The sequence below is a fragment of the Cervus canadensis genome, chromosome 28 (assembly GCF_019320065.1).
Source record: "Cervus canadensis isolate Bull #8, Minnesota chromosome 28, ASM1932006v1, whole genome shotgun sequence".
NCBI classification, from domain to species: Eukaryota; Metazoa; Chordata; class Mammalia; order Artiodactyla; family Cervidae; genus Cervus; species Cervus canadensis.
This window is the reverse complement of record NC_057413.1, coordinates 40,881,726-40,898,485: the sequence shown is the minus strand read 5'-3', so window position 1 is coordinate 40,898,485 and position 16,760 is coordinate 40,881,726. Positions and strand designations below refer to the sequence as shown.

Here is a 16,760-nt window from a genome sequence, read left to right as displayed (position 1 = left end):
CTTGAAAGAGGTTATGTGACGTGAGGGCTCAGGCTCCAGGCTTGGTCCTGTGTTCAAATCCTGCCTCTGCTGGATAATGATCCCTGGGTGGTAACTCAACTTCCCTAAAGCTTGATTTCCTCACCCTTAAAAACAAGAGTAGCGGGCACTTCCCTGGTGGTCCAGTGGGTAAGACTCCATGTTCCCAGTGCAGGGGGCCTGGGTTTGATCCCTGGCCAGAGAACTAGATCCCATATGCTGCAACTAAGACTCGGCGCAACCAAAAATGAGCAAATAAACAAATATATTTTAATGAGAGTAACAATGCCTCCTGTTACCCAAGGGTCACTGTGAGGGTTTTTTGAGATTTCATACAATGTACACAGCAGGTGCTTAGTAAATCACAGTGATCATTGTTACTTTCTCCAGACACAGAGTCTCCTGGGCTCTGGAGTCAGAATTCTGGGTTCAGCTTCTGGAACCAGAGCCGGCTCTACGGGCATGAACCCATGTGGTCACTCAGGGACCCCACACCTGCTTCAAAGCTCTGCTGTTGCTGCCTTGAAATTATTAAATTTTTGGACAAGAGACCTTGATTTTCTTTTTGTGCTGGGTCCCACAAGTGACATAGCCAGTTAGTTCTGCCTGGTTCTGCCAAGAACTACCACTACTTCTTGGTTGTGTGAGCTTGCCCATGCCTCAGTCTCTTCATTTATAAATTACTAGTACCTACTTCACGGGATGATGCAAAATGCAAATGAGATATTGTATGTATAGTATAGCTATCCCTTGGTATCCATGGGAGGTGGGTTCCAGAACCCCCACACTCATCAAAGTCCACGGATGCTCAAGTTCCTTATATGAAATGGAAGAGTATTTGCATATATACTTTTAAGTCATCTCTAGATCACTTATAAACCTATTACAATGTAAATACTATGTAAATATTGGCTGCAAATTCAAGTTTTGTTTTTTGGAACTTCCCGGGATTTTTTTTTCCCCAAATATTTTCAATCTGTGGTTGTTTTAATCCTTGGGGTCAGAACCCACACGGCCAATTATACCTAGCACACAGCAAGCCCTCAATAAGTATCAGCTGTTCTTATCACTCTTCCGTCATCAACATCATAGTCTCGGTTACTACAGGGACACTTGAGGGTCAGGGTGGGGAGGGCAGGAGAAGGCAGAGTTGGGCCAGCACCTACTGAGAACCTACTGTGTGCTCAGGCCTGCACCAGGGCTCCGGGGACCTCGGCTCTTGTTGGGTGCTGCCTTGCTGGGAGCGGGAAGGAGCCCGCCTGTGAAGTGGGCAGGGCAGCAGGGGTGGGGACAGAGGCTGGACTCTTGTCCTGCGAGAAAACAGACTGCCAGCCAATGCCAGGGCTCTGCCATAGAGTGGCCCCCACCACTCCCTGGAGAACGTCCAAGAGGGGCCCTGGCAGAGGGGCAGGGGGAGGGAGGAAACAACGGGCGACCCAGTCTTGCTGGTGAAGGTACCGGGTTGTCCGGCACGTGGTCCTTTGTTTACGACAACATGTGGAGCCCCTCGACATGGAACTCGCCTGTGGCGCTCCTGGAATTGATGGAGCCGAGGCTCGACAAACCAGCGCCACGAACAGGGGGAGGCAAGTGAGGCGCTCACCTTGGACACAAAATTTTCAACAGATGCCCCAAACAGTCATAAAAGGAAATGATATTTTGGTATGATTTTTAAAGATATAAATTAATGCAGAAAAAAAAATCCACAATGGGGCTTCCCTGGTGGCTCAGTGGTAAGGAATTCACCTGCAATGCAGGAGACATGGGTCCAATCCCTGGTCCAGGAAGATTCTACATGCGGTGGGACGGCTAAGCCCGTGTGCCGCAACTACTGAGCCTGTGCTCTGGAGCCCAGGAAAGCCACAAATACTGAAGCCCGTACATCCTAGAACCTGTTCTCTGCAACAAGAGAAGCCACTGCAGTGAGAAGCCCATACACCACAACCAGAGAAAAGCCAGCGCAGCAACGAAGACCCAGAACAGCCAGAAATAAAATAAATAAAAAATCCACAATGAACAAAATAGCAAAGCTTTAAATAAAGATAGGACTCAACCCTGCATAATTTACCATCCCCGCCTCCCCCAGTTCTGGCCTTGTAACAAGGGCAGACATAACCAAGACAAGTACAGACGGTAGAAAGGATGCAGGCAGAAATAAAAGGCTGGCAGGGTGGGGACACAGTTTAGACAAGATGGTCAGGGAGGGTCTTTGAGGAGGTGCTAGTAATAATAAACATTACTACAATGATTATTGTCATACAATGTAATAGCTGTAGTTATTATTGTTGTTATTTTTACAAAAGCTGTTTTGAGGGTAAGGAGGGTCATGTAAGATCATTAAACAGTAACTTTTGATTTTAATTCAGACCACTACATCATTTATGGCATTTAATTCAGAAGAAATTCAAAGAATCGAGTGTCCTTACTGTAACAAATCACTTTTCATTTCCATTTGCTTATTTATGTGAACAAGATTTCTCAGTGTTTGCATTCAATATTAGAAATAGAAATCGATGTTGATAGCACAACATTGTAAATCAACTATGCCCTAATAAAATTTTTAAAAAATTGAATGACAAAAAAAAAAAATTGATGTTGAATCCTGTCTTATTCTAACAATAAGTAATGTTTATCCATGGATTCATGAGCTTTTTTGACAGGGGGAAGCAACAACTTCAACTAAATTTTCTACAGAAAATTTTCTAATTTAGTAATTAACTGTTAAAGTGTGTAGGGAATTCCCTGGCGGTCCAGTGTTTAGGACTACGCACTTTCACTGCCGGGATCTGGGGTTCAATCCCTGGTGGGAGAACTTAAATTCTGCAAGCCGTGAGGCACAACCCCCTCCCCCCCCAAAAAAGGGGGGTATATTGAGTACTTCCAGTAACTAAATCTAGAAAAAAATCATATTTCTGTTTCATAAATATCTTTGTTGCAGGAGCAAATACCTTGCGATCAGTAAAAGGTTTCTGAGAATAAAAAATATTTTCTTAGGGACTTCCCTGGTCATCCAGTGGTTAGGGATCCACCTTGCTATGCAGGGGACGAGGCTTCGACCCCGACCCCGGGTTGGGGAACTCAGATCCCACACACCTCAGTGATCTGCAGCTAGAGAAGCCTGCATGTCACAGCGAAGAGCCTGTGCACCACATCCAAACCCCCACAAGGCCAAATACATAAAAATAGTACTATAAAATTCTGGCGGGGAAGTGCAATAGGCATTTAAGGAGAAAAAGGAATTATGTAAAACTGTAAAGAGCCTGCTTATGTATTTTTTAAATGGATGACGTTATATGTTAACTCTCTGGGATTTAGACACCACTGGATACAGGAAAAGAATAATATATTTATTCAGATCCACACTGCTCACCTGCCCTTGCCCGTCAGCTGCCCACACAGCAAGCTCATTAGTAGGACCTAAAGCAAGCAGCCTGAAATAGCTCAGGTTGAAATTCTACACAGAGCCCCAGCCAGCCCCAGCCCAGTACCCCATGGTGCCTTTTATTCGTTATCACTGCCTGGCTTGGAAAAATGGACAAGTTCCTCTAGGAAGATTAAAAAGCAAGTTCTTATGGGCTGAGAGCTTTGAACACATCCCTCAAAATCTTGCCTGAGGTGCCAGCTTTGGAGAAAGAAGAGTCAGAAATGGTGAAAAAGCATTTGACTTAGTGATGCAGCTTCTCTAAAAACAACTCTTAAAACTCTTTTGGAATGAAAAAAGAATAATTGTTTTATTTTAAAATGGGACTATTTAGTGGACTTCTTTGGTGGTCCAGTGGTTAGGAATCTGCCCTGCATTGCAGGGGACACGGGATCGATCCCTGGTTGGGGAACTAATATCCCACACGCCGCAGAGCAACTGAGCCCGAGTGCTACAACCAAGATCCTGTGTGCCGCAACTAAGACCCAGTGCAGCCAAATAAATAAATATTTTTTTAAAATGGGACTACTTAGAATACATTAGAAATTTAACCTTTGCAACAATTTACATTATGATGAAAACCATTAGATAACTTGGAGATTGAAGGGGAAACATGCTTTCTCAAATTTCTTTTAGGTTTATAGAAGATGCCAGGCCTGCTATGTTGCCACTCCCAATTACAAGTTGGAGAGTAAATAGGAAAAGGCTGGAGTAGGAGATGGACTAGGTCAGTGGTGACCGCCAGATTAGCAAGGCTGGAGGGTGGATGGAGGTTGGGTTAAGTGGTGAGGTGGAAATGACAATCACTGGGGAAAGGGTGAGGGACCCGAGAGGAGGAGCCTCTCATCTTCCAGGGGAGGAGCCGGTGGCCCTCAAAGGAAGGGCTTGCAAGCCTCCTGTCCCAGGTCCCCAAAGCTTTGCTTTCCCTAAAGACCACCAAAGAGGCTGACCTCCAGGACTGCCTGGAGAGGCCACAACACTAGCTCTGTCACAAGCTGAGAGGTCCAGTGACAGAGCTCTCCCAGCAGGTCCAGAGGGGCTCTTAGACCATCAAATGAGCCACAACAAAAGAGGCTAGGGGCTTAGTGATCAAATAGAATTGAGAAACTCCTCCTTCTGTATTTTCTTAGAGTCATGTCGTATATTGCTTATTGTCTATGAACATCTTAAAGGCTTTCCTTTTTCCTGCAAAGGAAATCTGTTTGATTTCACCCAGCGTTGCTTAAACTTGTTTCTGTTGCTATTTGTTTAGGTCTTCTACCCACACAGCCTTGATATATCAATAAAATACATTTGGTTTGGAGGAAATGGCAGATTAGTTCATTTAATCCTCAAAACAAACCTTAAAAGGCAGGAGTCCTCTTTTGTTTACAAAATCTGAGGCTGAGAGAGGTCAAGTAACTGGCCTGGGATTCAGAACAAGAGTTAAGGCTATAACCCAGGTGTGGCCACTCAGCACAGTATTTAGTTAACCAAGATTGAACTGCCAGGGGTGAGGGCCGCTGGATTTGGGGAAGTTTCTGAAGCCGACTTCTGGGGACAGAGCAGCCAGAGGTCACAAGTAATCCAGGCCTGGGGAGGCAGCAGGAGCATCTGGGTGGCCAGGAGGCCAGAGCAGTGGACCCCCAAGCAATGGGCCTGGGGAGTCGGGACTGGCCTGCTGAGCGGGAGCAGAGGGTGCGGAGGAGAGCGGGGACCAGGAGGTCAGGGCTGGGTGTGGCGGGAGGCGCAGACGGCCACATCCTGGCCGGGATTCTTAAAACTGGAGAGCCCTTGGGACTCCCTGGTGGTCCAGTGGTGAAGAATCCGCCTGCCAATGCAGGGGACACAGGTTCCATCTCTGCTCCGGGATGATTCCACAAACCACAGGGCAATGAAGCCCATGCGTCACAACTTCTGAACCCTTGCCCTAGAGCCTGTGCTCTGCATCAAGAGAAGCCACCGCAACGAGAAGCCCGCGCCCCGCAACAAAGACCCAGTGCAGCCAATAAATAAATAAAAACTTCAGAACTCAGACTTAGTCTAGCATGCCACCTTCCTTCCTGAGTTTTGGGCAGGGCCAGAAACAACTGAAAATCTCCTTTAGTAAAAGTCCATCTTCCTTTATTTTGCCTTCCCCTTGCTATCAGATCACCTTTCTTCTCATCCTGGGGAAATCACTTCACACGGAGACCCTAAGGTCTACAGTGATCCCTCTTTAGGGAGAATGGTCCCTCCTTTACCCAAACTTCAGTTCTCTTCGGGGAACTGAGCTCTTCCAGCTGTTGGGAAAATGAATGTGTTTTAAGGTCTGAATGTTGGGAGGACTAGTGAGCTAGCATACCCAAAGGAATGACTCTCTAATGGTGTAATGTTCAACCTGAAGTATTTCCATTCAAATGCTTGGGAACACCTGGCATTAGGCTGCATGCAGGGGCTACAAAGGTGACCGGGAGCACAGGTCCCACCACAGAGAGCTGCATGGTGCTGCTGGGCAGAAAAACCTTTGCTGTATAAAGAGAAAAAAGACAAGTGTGGAATCTGCTCTGAATGGTCAGGCCCGGAGCTGGCTCTGATTGAGCTGGGGAGCCTTGGTGTGTCTTATCCCCTCTGGTCTCAGTCTCCTCCTCTGGACTACGAGGGGGTGAGAGGTCATCTCTAGACCCTTCCTGCATGGGGGAGGGGGCTAGGAAGCCCCATCTCCCACTTGATGCACCCCAATTCTTTAAGACTGAGCTTTCAATGGCCAGAAGGAACTCAAAAGAAATCTCCCCCACTTCCCCTGTGTTCTCCCAAAACCCAGACCCTTACCTGCGTGGCCGCTGGGAGTAGGGGCTGCTCCCCCCACCTCGGCCACCACCGTCGGGCCCGGCAGAGTCCATCCCAGCTGTGGCCGCTCATGAGAGTCAGGTAGGGCTGGTGCTCCTTTATCCCGCCTTCTCTGGGCAGGACCAATGGGAGGAGGGGCTGGGAAACGCGGCCCACCCCTCCCCATGGCCCCAGGCCTGCGTGAGGTGGGAAGGAGTGTAGAGCAGGATGACTGGAAGGCTAGGGGGCTGGGGGCTCTAGCTGCCCTGTTTAGGCTGCGGGACATAGGTGGAGCGGGGCAGGAAGGCCTTGGGGGATCCCTAGATGACTTCTGGAGGAAACTGGGGGATGGGTTAAGGACTTTGAAGGTTTCAGCAAGGGCCACAATGAGAGGTGGCCAGGAGGGGCTTGCCTAAAACTCTAACGAGGAAGCTCCAGATTGGATGATATCAAATCAGCCCATCAGACCTCTTTGAGGTAGTTTAACTGGCTGGTGGATTCCTAGCTTGCATTCTGGAGACCTAGGGGCTGGACCCACAGACAGTAGGGGCTCAGGAGATCAACAGGACATCACTGTTCTTTAACTTTTGCTGGATCAAAATTACTTAAAATAATTCTTACAGGTGCTGCCAATCTGCCCTCTATAGAGGCTGTGCCAGATTTTACTTCCACTAACAGTGTGAGATTCCGCACATAATATAATCAAACTTGTTGGTAGTTGTTAATTTGTTATGTAAAACAACAGTATCTCATTGTGGCTTTTAAAAATTCACTTTTATTTATTTTTGGCTGTGCTGGGTGGGCTTTTCTCCAGTTTGGGAGAGTGGGTGCTGCTCTCGAGTTGCAGTGCGTGGGCTTCTCATCGTGGCAGCGTCCCCTGTTGCGAAGCACGGGCTCCGGGGTGAACAGGCTTCAGCAGCGGAGGGACGTGGCTCGGTGGTTGTGGCTCCCAGGCTCTGGAACACAGGCTCACTGTGGCACAGGGTTTAGTTGCCCTGCGGCCCACGTGATGAGGATCTTCCCGGATCAGGGATCCAACGTGTGTCTCCTGAATTGGCAGGCGGATTCTTTATCACTGAGCTGCCAGGGAAGCCCTCATTGTAGTTTTAACTTGTATTTCTTCTCCTATGAGAATAAGGACCTCTCCCTATATTTTAGAGGCATTGCTCTTCCTGCTCAAATCCTTTGCCCATTTTTCGATTGGGTTGCTGCACTTCAACATATCAATTTGTAGGTAGCTTTTGTCTTACTGTGTCACACATTTTAAAATATGGTTAAAAAAATAAAAATAAAATATGGTTGATTTAAAGGTTTTCCCTTATGTTCCCCCTCAACAGAAGAAAATTTTTAAATGTGTAGATAGTAAGATAGTATCTTTTTATTATATAGATTCTAAGTTTTGTGTATACCCCCTGGAACTTAAGACATTTTCGGGTGTACAATAAATTTCACGTGTTTCAAAAAATATCTGAAACGTCTATTCATCAAATTTATCAAATGTATCCATTTTCCTGTTGATGAACATTTTTGCTATTTCTAAGTTTTTGCTCTTGGTGTAATGAACACGTATGCGAGTCTTGGTATAATTTGGCGGTGGTGTTGTCAGGCTGGCTTCCCCAGGATAGATTTGGAGTTTTACCTACAGGACACTCACTGGGGAGTGCGTTTGAGAACAGCCCCCGTAAGAAACTGAAGGAGGCAGGACTGGGTAGAGAGAGAAGTTAAACCGTGATGCAGTTACAACAGAAGCTTCCACTCGGGAGCTGGGACGATTCTTTGCGTTTGTCTCAAATTCGGGTGGTGGGGCTTGCACTGTCCCCACACATGGGCTACAGGCTGCTCCTGAGGAGATGTTCTTATTCTGAGCAAGGAGGCTGCCTTCACTACAGGCCATTTCCTGAGAGGAACTCAGCTACGAGCCAGGCAGTCACGGGCCTCAGGGATGCTCAGGGGTGGAGCCTGGGTGATGCCTCAAGCTTCCACGGGTATATGTGAACGCTATGACGCTATGACGTTTCGCCAAATTGTTTTTCAAGTTGATTGTATCAACTTCTACTCCCTTCTGCAGTATATGAGAATTTGTATTGTTATTCTTCCTTTCCACATTTTTTATTTTCCTGTGGGTTTTTTTTTTTTAAATGATTTCTATAGATCTTTTTTTGAGGTGCAAAAAATGATCTCTTTGGCTGTCTCTGATGTTTTAAAACTCACTAAGTTTCTTTCTCCGGAAATTCCAAGCATTTCTTTAAAAATGTTGATCATTTTTTTTCCCCTTGAAAAGCAAACTATCTTGTGTACAATTTTCATATCTTTATATATTTTTAAATAATATAAAACTTATTTGGGGGCTTCCCTGGTGGTCCAGTGGGTAAGACTCGGCCCTCCCAATGCAGGGAACACAGGTTCAATCCCTGGTCAGGGAACAAGATCCCACAAGCCACAACTAAGACCCACCGCAGGCAAAATAAAACAAACAAAAAAACCCAAAAAACCCCCCCTGTTTCCTATATTGTAACCAACAGCTGTATTTCTTGATGTCCTGGGGCTCTAATTTCACTGGTTGTTCTGCTCATTTCCATGCAGGTTGCTTCTTCCCATTTATCATTTTGTGGAAGTTCTGTACTGCCTGTGTTTGTCCTTCAGAAAGGTTTTTTGTCTGCTTCTTCAGGCTCCCCAGGGATATTACCAGCCTGGGGACTTCTTCCTTTATTTAAAAATAAACCTTTACAAGTTTCAGAAGTTTTATAGAGTTACTGCAAAGACGGTATCTTCTAATTCTCTCATGGTTCCTTTCTTCTTTTTTAGTCTAAACTTTGGACTCATCTGTCCGGAACCTCTGTGAAGATGGCCCTACTGGAAGTAAAGGAGAAAACCGGGGTGTCAGCGAAGGACAGCAGTGTCCGGCAGTGAACGCCAGGCTTTGGCTCTGTGAGTCCCATCCCACTCGAGGTCCAGAGGGACTGGCTCCTCCCGGGTCCTCCTGAGCCCCTCCCAGACCCCCGCTGCCCCAAGCCTGGTTTGTGCTGCGCTTCCACACCCGCCTCTTCCGCTCCCACCCCAAGTGCTTCCTCTGAGTGGGGTGGCACCTCCTCAGTCGTCCACAAACCCTGCTGGCCGATGAGCGGTGGGCAGAGCCCAGAGGTGGGGGGAATGATGGGCACCCCCACCAGAACCCCAGGCTATTTGCCCAGTGTCTCCCGCTCCATGCACGGGCTGTGGAAGGAGGGTAGTCCCCCAAGGCCCCCAGGAGAAAGACTATCAAGAACTGAGTTAGTCTAAATCAATTCTTAAATATTTAATTCCCATTTATTTAAAGTTCCATCAGTCTGTATACACTATTTATATTAAAAACACAGGAAGCTGGAGCTCCTAGCAAAAATATACATTTCCATTTTGGAGACTGTTCAGACACTGAGAAGAGCTGCGATCCTCAGTATCAGACCGGGTGGGGGATGAGGATGGCGTGTGTGGCGGGGAGAGAGGGCGGGGAGGGGAGAACAGGGACCAGAGGGGAGAATTTTGCCACAGAGAGTGATTGGGGGGTGTGGAAGGGCCCCTGGGGAAGACGAGACAGGACCCAGGAAGCCTGGGCTCTCACCCCGTGTCTCCTGCCACCTTTCTCAGTGACCCCAGCCAGCCCCTCACCCCTCCAGGTCCACTTCCCTCTGGAAAGGCAGTCTGGGCGGGCTCTGCTCTCCATTCGGTCAGCCTCCAAGCTGCGTTCCCTCCTGAGGTGGAGGTGGTAAGTGCTCGTCACTGGGGGGAGGAACTGGGCAAGGAGTGGGGCTGGGCCAGGCGAGGTCCTGGTCACGCAAGGCGGTGCAGGGGGAGTTCCAGGCGGCCAGCTGGGCCAAATACAAGGAAAGGGGAGCACAGCAGAGCTATTGCGACAAATGGGGGTCACAGACGTGCAGGATCTGTGAGCAGGTGCTGGGCTGGGTTCGCAGGACCCACCCCACTCGCCCACCCAGAGATCCAGCCCAGCCCAGGGAACGGGGCGAAGTTGTGGGGCCACCCCTGGCCCCTCTGGGCCCTCACTTGCCTCCAGGAGAGGAGGCAGGGGGCGAGGAGCCCCCAGGTAAAGTGAGTTCAGTGCTCTCGGGGTGTGTGCTGGGGGGAGTGTGCGGCCGCAGCTGCAGCTGGGCGGGAGCAGGGCGGCCTCCTGCGGGCACAGGCGGTGTGTGGCCAGGCCCCGGTGGGGGCGGGAGCTGGGGAGCTGACAGTGGCAGGACTCGGCAGCTGCAGGGGGGGAGCTGGGGTGCTGGTGGGGGACCCACCCCAGCAACCTCTGTCTCCCGGGAAGCTCGCTTCCCTTCAGTGGAGGTGTGGGGACCCCCACCCGGAGGGAACCCCACCTCTATCCAGGCTGGAGGGGTGTACCCCAGCGGCCAGCACAGGGGGCCATCAGTGACGCTGGCCTGGAAGATCAGTGAAAAGAAGACCAGGAGGACGGCGGGTATCGGGGGGCAGCTGCGGCCTCAGCAGGGCAGTGACCATCTGGGGGAGGCGGCCCCCACCAGGGACCCAGGGATGAGGGGTTGCTCTGTAGTCAACTCAGGGCTGCTTGGCTTCCCCAGGAAGCCAGGCCCAGAGCATTTAGTGTTTCTTTGGGGTCCTTGGCCTTGAAGACGGGAGAAGATGACCATAGAACAGAGGGCAGGCCTCACCCCTCCTGCTCAGGCCCTGCTCTAGCTGCTGGTGAAGTGATAAACTGTCTCAGGGGAAGACAAAGAAGGACAGACACGGGGAGGGGGAGAGAGGAGGAAGCATGAGATCTACAGTGAGGAAGGAAGAGAAGGAGCTGAGAAAGGAGGGAAGCCAGAGGCGCTGAGGGGGAGGGGAGGGAGGCTGGGGTGAGGAGCCAGAAGCCGTGAGTCCTGCCGCGTGAGTGATCCCGCTGCTTGGGCGCCCGTGCTCAGGGGCTGGTCATGGGAGAGGCCCCGGCGGGTGCCGGCCCTGACCGCCGCCTTCAGTACATGTCCTTGTAGATCTCCTGGAGCAGGGGGTGCAGCGAGGTCTCGGTCTCGGTCTTCTTGATGCGCTGCATCAGCTGGGCATGCTCCGTGACCAGCTGCCGCAGGTCAGCCATCTTCTGCAGCAGTTTGGGGAAGAGGTACTGGGAGTCGGGGTGGTTGGCCTGCAGGTGGAACTCGAGGGCACGCAGGATGGTGTCCTGGATGGCCTCCACCTGAGACACGTTCATGAGGCCTGGCCGGTCTGTGGGGACACAGGGCAGGGGCGTGGGAGGGAGGAGGCCCAGCTGGAGGCTCGGAGGGCAGGGCAGCCCCCTACCCCCACAGTGGTGTGGGCAACTTGGCCTTGGGGACAGTGGGCCTCCCGCCTGGATCCAAACCCCTTCTCTACCATAGACTACTAACATGGCTACGGGCAGATCACTCAGCCTCTCTGGACCTCAGTTTTCTCATCTGTGAAATGGGAATAACAGAAGTGCCTCTGGCATAGAGTTGTTATGAGGATTAAAGAGTTATAATCTAGGGTGACTTCCCTGATGGCACAGGGGACAGGATCTGCCAGTCAATGCAGGGGACACGGGTCTGATCCCTGGTCCAGGAAGATACCACATGCTGTGGAGCAGCTCAGCCTGTGTGCCACACCACTGAGCCCTTGCTCTTTAGAGCTGCACCTGCTGAGCCCACACGCCTAGAGCCTGTGCTCTGGAACAAGAGCAGCCACCATGACGAGAGTGAGAAATAGCCCTGGCTGACGCAACTAGAGAAAGCCCGTGCAAAGCAACAAAGACCCAGTGTGGCCAAAAATAAATAAACAAAAAGAAACCGAAATAGTGCCTGGCATGAAGCAAGCTCTATGCCACGGTCAGCATGAGTCTGATTATATTTGGTGTGCTGGAATTTGAAAAAAGCAGGTAAAACAGAAACTTTCTCTGCCACCAGAAATAACCCCCATCAACATGTTGATACGTTTCCTTTCTCTTCTGTGTCACCCGCATATACTAGAGAGAGCTGATCCCGCACACACGTTAGTGCTGGGCGTGTCCCACTGCCATCGTCACAAGGCCCCTTCCTCACGCTGACAGAGCTTAGGCTCGGCCCCTGCGCTGAGGGCCCAGCTGTCAGGAGGCTGGCTCTGCGAGGGCCAGCCCTCCGCCCCCTCCCCGCCCCACTTACCTCCGCACAGAATGATGGCCGCGATGAAGAGGGCCAGGTCACTGTCGTCAAGTTCCAAGGCGTTGAACTTGACGGCAAACTCGAACTTGGGCTCAATGATGTCACCGAAGGGCTTTCGGAGGCTGCGCAGGAACTCCCGGGTGACGAAGCCGGTGCCGTTGGCCACCAGCAGCCCGTCCTTGTTGATGATGGAGGCCAGCATGGCGAAGATGGCCTCATGCACGCCGTACTTCAGCAGGGTCACCTGGTCGTTGAGGAAGAGGTCGCCGAAGCTGGGGATGCTCTTGGCGAACTCAGTGAGCTCACGCACGGTCTCCACCGTGGTGCACTGGCAGCGGTAGAAGACGTGCACGCTGATTTCCTTGTAGGGGGGCAGACTGTTCACCAGCTGCTTCCAGACCAGGCCCTTCTCCGCCTGCCACAGCGTCTCGATGTCGTGGATCACAAAGGGCTGCAAACCAGGCCCCGTTAGAGGCCCGGCCCCGGGGCCCCGCCCGTGTGTGCTCCCACACCCTTTGCCTCCACCATGGAGTGAGCGGGGAGGAGGCCCGCTGCTCCCCGCGGTCAGGTGGGCGGCAGCAGGGCCCAGAGCCTGGGGTGCCGCCGGCTGAGCTATGACACTCACCGCCGTGTGGCTGGCCTTGCCGGTGAGGATGCCGCGGGCCTTCTTTTTGGTCATGTTGAAGTTCTTCAGGTAGGCGCTGTAGATGTGCTTGGAGAAGGCCCTCAGGTCGGCCACCTGGGGGTTGTGCTGACTCCCCTCGTTGGCTCTCAGCCCCGCCACCAGCTTCCTCTTCTCAGCCTCTGGCATCCGGCCGAAGCGGATGGCTGTGCAGGAAGGGGGACTGTCATGGAGGGGCCCAGGCAGGGCCCGGCACCTCTAAGGCACGCGGGCCAGAGATGGAGACATGCTTTCTGAGCACAGGGCCCTCAGAAGCTCGAGAGCCAGCAAGCTGGAATGCTGGGGTACCCCTCCAGAATACAAGCTTGGGGAGGGGGGCAGGTCTGCTGGCTGTCTTGTTCAGAGTCTAGCACACAAGGGCCCTAACTGACAGGGCGACTGAGCCTCGGTGGCTGGGAGGCCGTGCTGCCTGGCGGGCGGGAGGACAGTCGCTGTCCTCAGAGGCCTGCGCTTGAGGGCCAGCTCGGCAGGTGGCCCACAGTGTGGCTGGCTTCAGGCAGGCCCCCTCACCTTCTCTCGTGAGAAAAGTGCAGCTAATAAATCTCACTAGATGATCAGAATTAAGTAAGAGTATTCACATAGTAAGCACTCAAAAACTGTAATCCCTAATAATAGACCAGGATGTGAATCTGGTTTCCCTCAGAGAAAAACTGAGAAGCGTTCAGTTACCCCTGAGACCTCCTAGAAAATTCCCCTCTCCCCACCCAAGGGATGGGGTCCTGGCTGAAGGGGAGGGATCAAACTCGAGACCTGCCACCTTCTAAGACGCAAGACAGACAGGTATCTGTGGGTGGAGACACGTATACAGAAGGCCTCCCTGTCCTCTGGAGGTCTGACCCAGAGGGGCAAAGAGGGGGTAGGCGGGCTACACAACATCCTAGCAAGTCTGAAGACAAGACTGCTGGGCACCTAGCGCATGGAGCAGGGCAGGCTGTCTCCCGGAACACCGGCCTCCAGGAGGCTGCAGCCTGGCTCCCGGCAGCGATACACGCGGTCACCTACTGGCTCCGCCTGCCCTCAACAACCAAGGCTGGAGGGGGTCCTGGGCCTTGGCAGTGGCTTTTCATGCCCTGTCGGGTCATCCAAGACAGGTTCCAGGAGAGTGGTGGTTCCAACACGACTGGAACTGGGGTCAATTCCCAGGTCCCTTTTGGGCCAGATAGGGTGAGGCCTGGGTGCAGACAGGCGGCGACTGTCTGGGTGCAGACAGGCAACGCCCCGGACTGGGAGCGTGGCAGGTCCCAGGCAGTCTGGGAAGGCAGCCCTCAGGCCAGCCTGTGGTGACTTTGAGACTCAGGGTGCAGACGGGCAAGGTCAGCAGCTGACCTGCCTGCTGGGCCCTGCTCTGCGGGCACCCACTCTGTCTCTGGGCTCCCGGAAACCTGGTTTCGGGTCAGCTCACCATTGTGCGACATGCCCAGGGCCAGGCACTTCTGGAAGCGGCAGTACTGGCACTTGTTGCGGTTCTTCTTCTGGATTTTGCAGATTCGCTCACATTTCTCATATTCCAGCTTCATGCGGATCGTCCGACGGAAGAAGCCCTGAGGGAGTGTGGACACGTGAGGAAAAGAAAAACCACGAGGAAGGGAGAAAGGGTGAGGCTCGTGCCCTGCCCGCTGGGTTGCACTTGGGGGCTTGATTATACATTAAGATGAAACAATTCCTGAATCTTGGAAGTAACAGGGGGAATATCATTGGAGAGGAGAGGCAGAAGGAAAGTAAAACAATTCTAAAACTTCTGAAATAATTCAAATAAAACACCATATTTAAGTGCTTCTTTGTTAGTTTGATGACACCAAATGTACTATGGCTAACTTAATTTACTTGTAAATGCATCTGGTTCTGCATTTTTCTAGGCAGTTGTTTAGTAAAATCATCTGTGAAATTTTGATGGGTATGCAGTTAGGAGAAAGAACCCAAAAGCACTCCTGGAAAAAGAATTAAAATGTTTCCTTTTTTATAAAGGAGCCCCTCCTGGAGCCTTGAGGCGCGGGAAGCCCTGACCTCAGGGAGGTGACGCAAGCCAAGACCCGCACTCTGTCCTGCACATCCTCTCCTGTCCGGTCCCCAGGGGGCGCCAGCGGCCCAGGTGAGAGGCTGGGTCAGCACCACTGGTGCCCAGCAGGCCAGGCCGGGTGAGGGAACCCCTCCTCCGCTGCGGGACCCAGAACTCAGCCTGGAACCAGCCCAAAAGCCTGGCTGCCTCCCAGGCAGGAATTTCGCAGCGGGTCTGGTCAGGGCCTCGCCTGGCAGCGGGAAAGCTCTGTCAGGTCAACTCACCATGTGAGCACAGCCCGCCCTCAGCCCGTACCTTGCATCCCTCACACGCGTGAACACCGTAGTGGAAGCCCGACGCCTTGTCCCCGCACACCCGACACTCCATGTTGAGGCTGCCACACGAGTCCCCGTCACAGCCCATCTGCAGTTGGTCCAGCAGTGAGAGTGGAGAGCAGCTCTGGGAGAGGTCTGCGGACACAACACAGGGCGAGGTCTGCAGACACACAACACGGGGCGAGGTCTGCGGACACACAACATGGGGCGAGGTCTGCGGACACACAACACGGGGCGAGGTCTGTGGACACACAGCACGGGGCAAGGTCTGCAGATATAACACAAGGAGAGGTCTGCAGACACAACACGGGGCGAGGGCTGCAGACACACAACACGGGGCGAGGTCTACGGACACACAACAGGGGCGAGGTCTGCAGACACACAACACGGGGCGAGGTCTGCAGATACACAACACGGGGCGAGGTCTACAGACACACAACATGGGGTGAGGGCTGCAGACACACCACAGGGCAAGGTCTGCAGACACAACACAAGGAGAGGTCTGTGGTCACACAACACGGGGCGAGGTCTGCAGACACACACACGGGGCGAGGTCTGCAGACACACACACAGGGCGAGGTCTGCAGACACACCACAGGGCGAGGGCTGCAGACACACAACACAGGGCGAGGTCTACAGACACACAACACGAGGTGAGGGCTGCAGACACACCACAAGGAGAGGTCTGTGGTCACACAACACAAGGAGAGGTCTGTGAACACACAACACGGGGAGAGGTCTGCAGACACACACACAGGGCGAGGTCTGCAGACACACACACAGGGCGGGGTCTGCAGACACACAACACGGGGCGAGGTCTGCAGACACACACACAGGGCGAGGTCTGCAGACACACACACAGGGCGGGGTCTGCAGACACACAACACGGGGCGAGGTCTGCAGACACACACACAGGGCGAGGTCTGCAGACACACACACAGGGCGGGGTCTGCAGACACACAACACGGGGCGAGGTCTGCAGACACACACACAGGGCGAGGTCTGCAGACACACACACAGGGCGGGGTCTGCAGACACACAACACGGGGCGAGGTCTGCAGACACACACACAGGGCGAGGTCTGCAGACACACACACAGGGCGGGGTCTGCAGACACACAACACGGGGCGAGGTCTGCAGACACACACACAGGGCGAGGTCTGCAGACACACACACAGGGCGGGGTCTGCAGACACACAACACGGGGCGAGGTCTGCAGACACACACACAGGGCGAGGTCTGCAGACACACACACAGGGCGGGGTCTGCAGACACACAACACGGGGCGAGGTCTGCAGACACACACACAGGGCGAGGTCTGCAGACACACACACAGGGCGGGGTCTGCAGACACACAACACGGGGCGAGGTCTGC

General features: G+C 52.6%; 1 protein-coding gene across 4 annotated transcripts in view; it reads right to left on the bottom strand.

Moving 5' to 3' along the window:
* Positions 1–9,506: 9,506 nt before the first annotated feature.
* The window catches only part of PPARD (peroxisome proliferator activated receptor delta), an 86,417-nt gene continuing 79,163 nt past the window's right edge, over positions 9,507–16,760 (bottom strand). For 2 of the 4 annotated variants that reach the window (XM_043449615.1, XM_043449616.1), the window contains 5 exons: positions 15,366–15,545; positions 14,457–14,595; positions 12,998–13,200; positions 12,373–12,823; positions 9,507–11,443 (listed from right to left, as the gene is read on the bottom strand). In XM_043449615.1, coding sequence (XP_043305550.1) covers positions 11,196–11,443; positions 12,373–12,823; positions 12,998–13,200; positions 14,457–14,595; positions 15,366–15,545 — 1,221 coding nt within the window. In that variant the 3' untranslated portion in view covers positions 9,507–11,195. The remainder of the gene's footprint in view (positions 11,444–12,372; positions 12,824–12,997; positions 13,201–14,456; positions 14,596–15,365; positions 15,546–16,760) is intronic. The other 2 variants (XM_043449617.1, XM_043449618.1) reach the window with 1 other exon arrangement.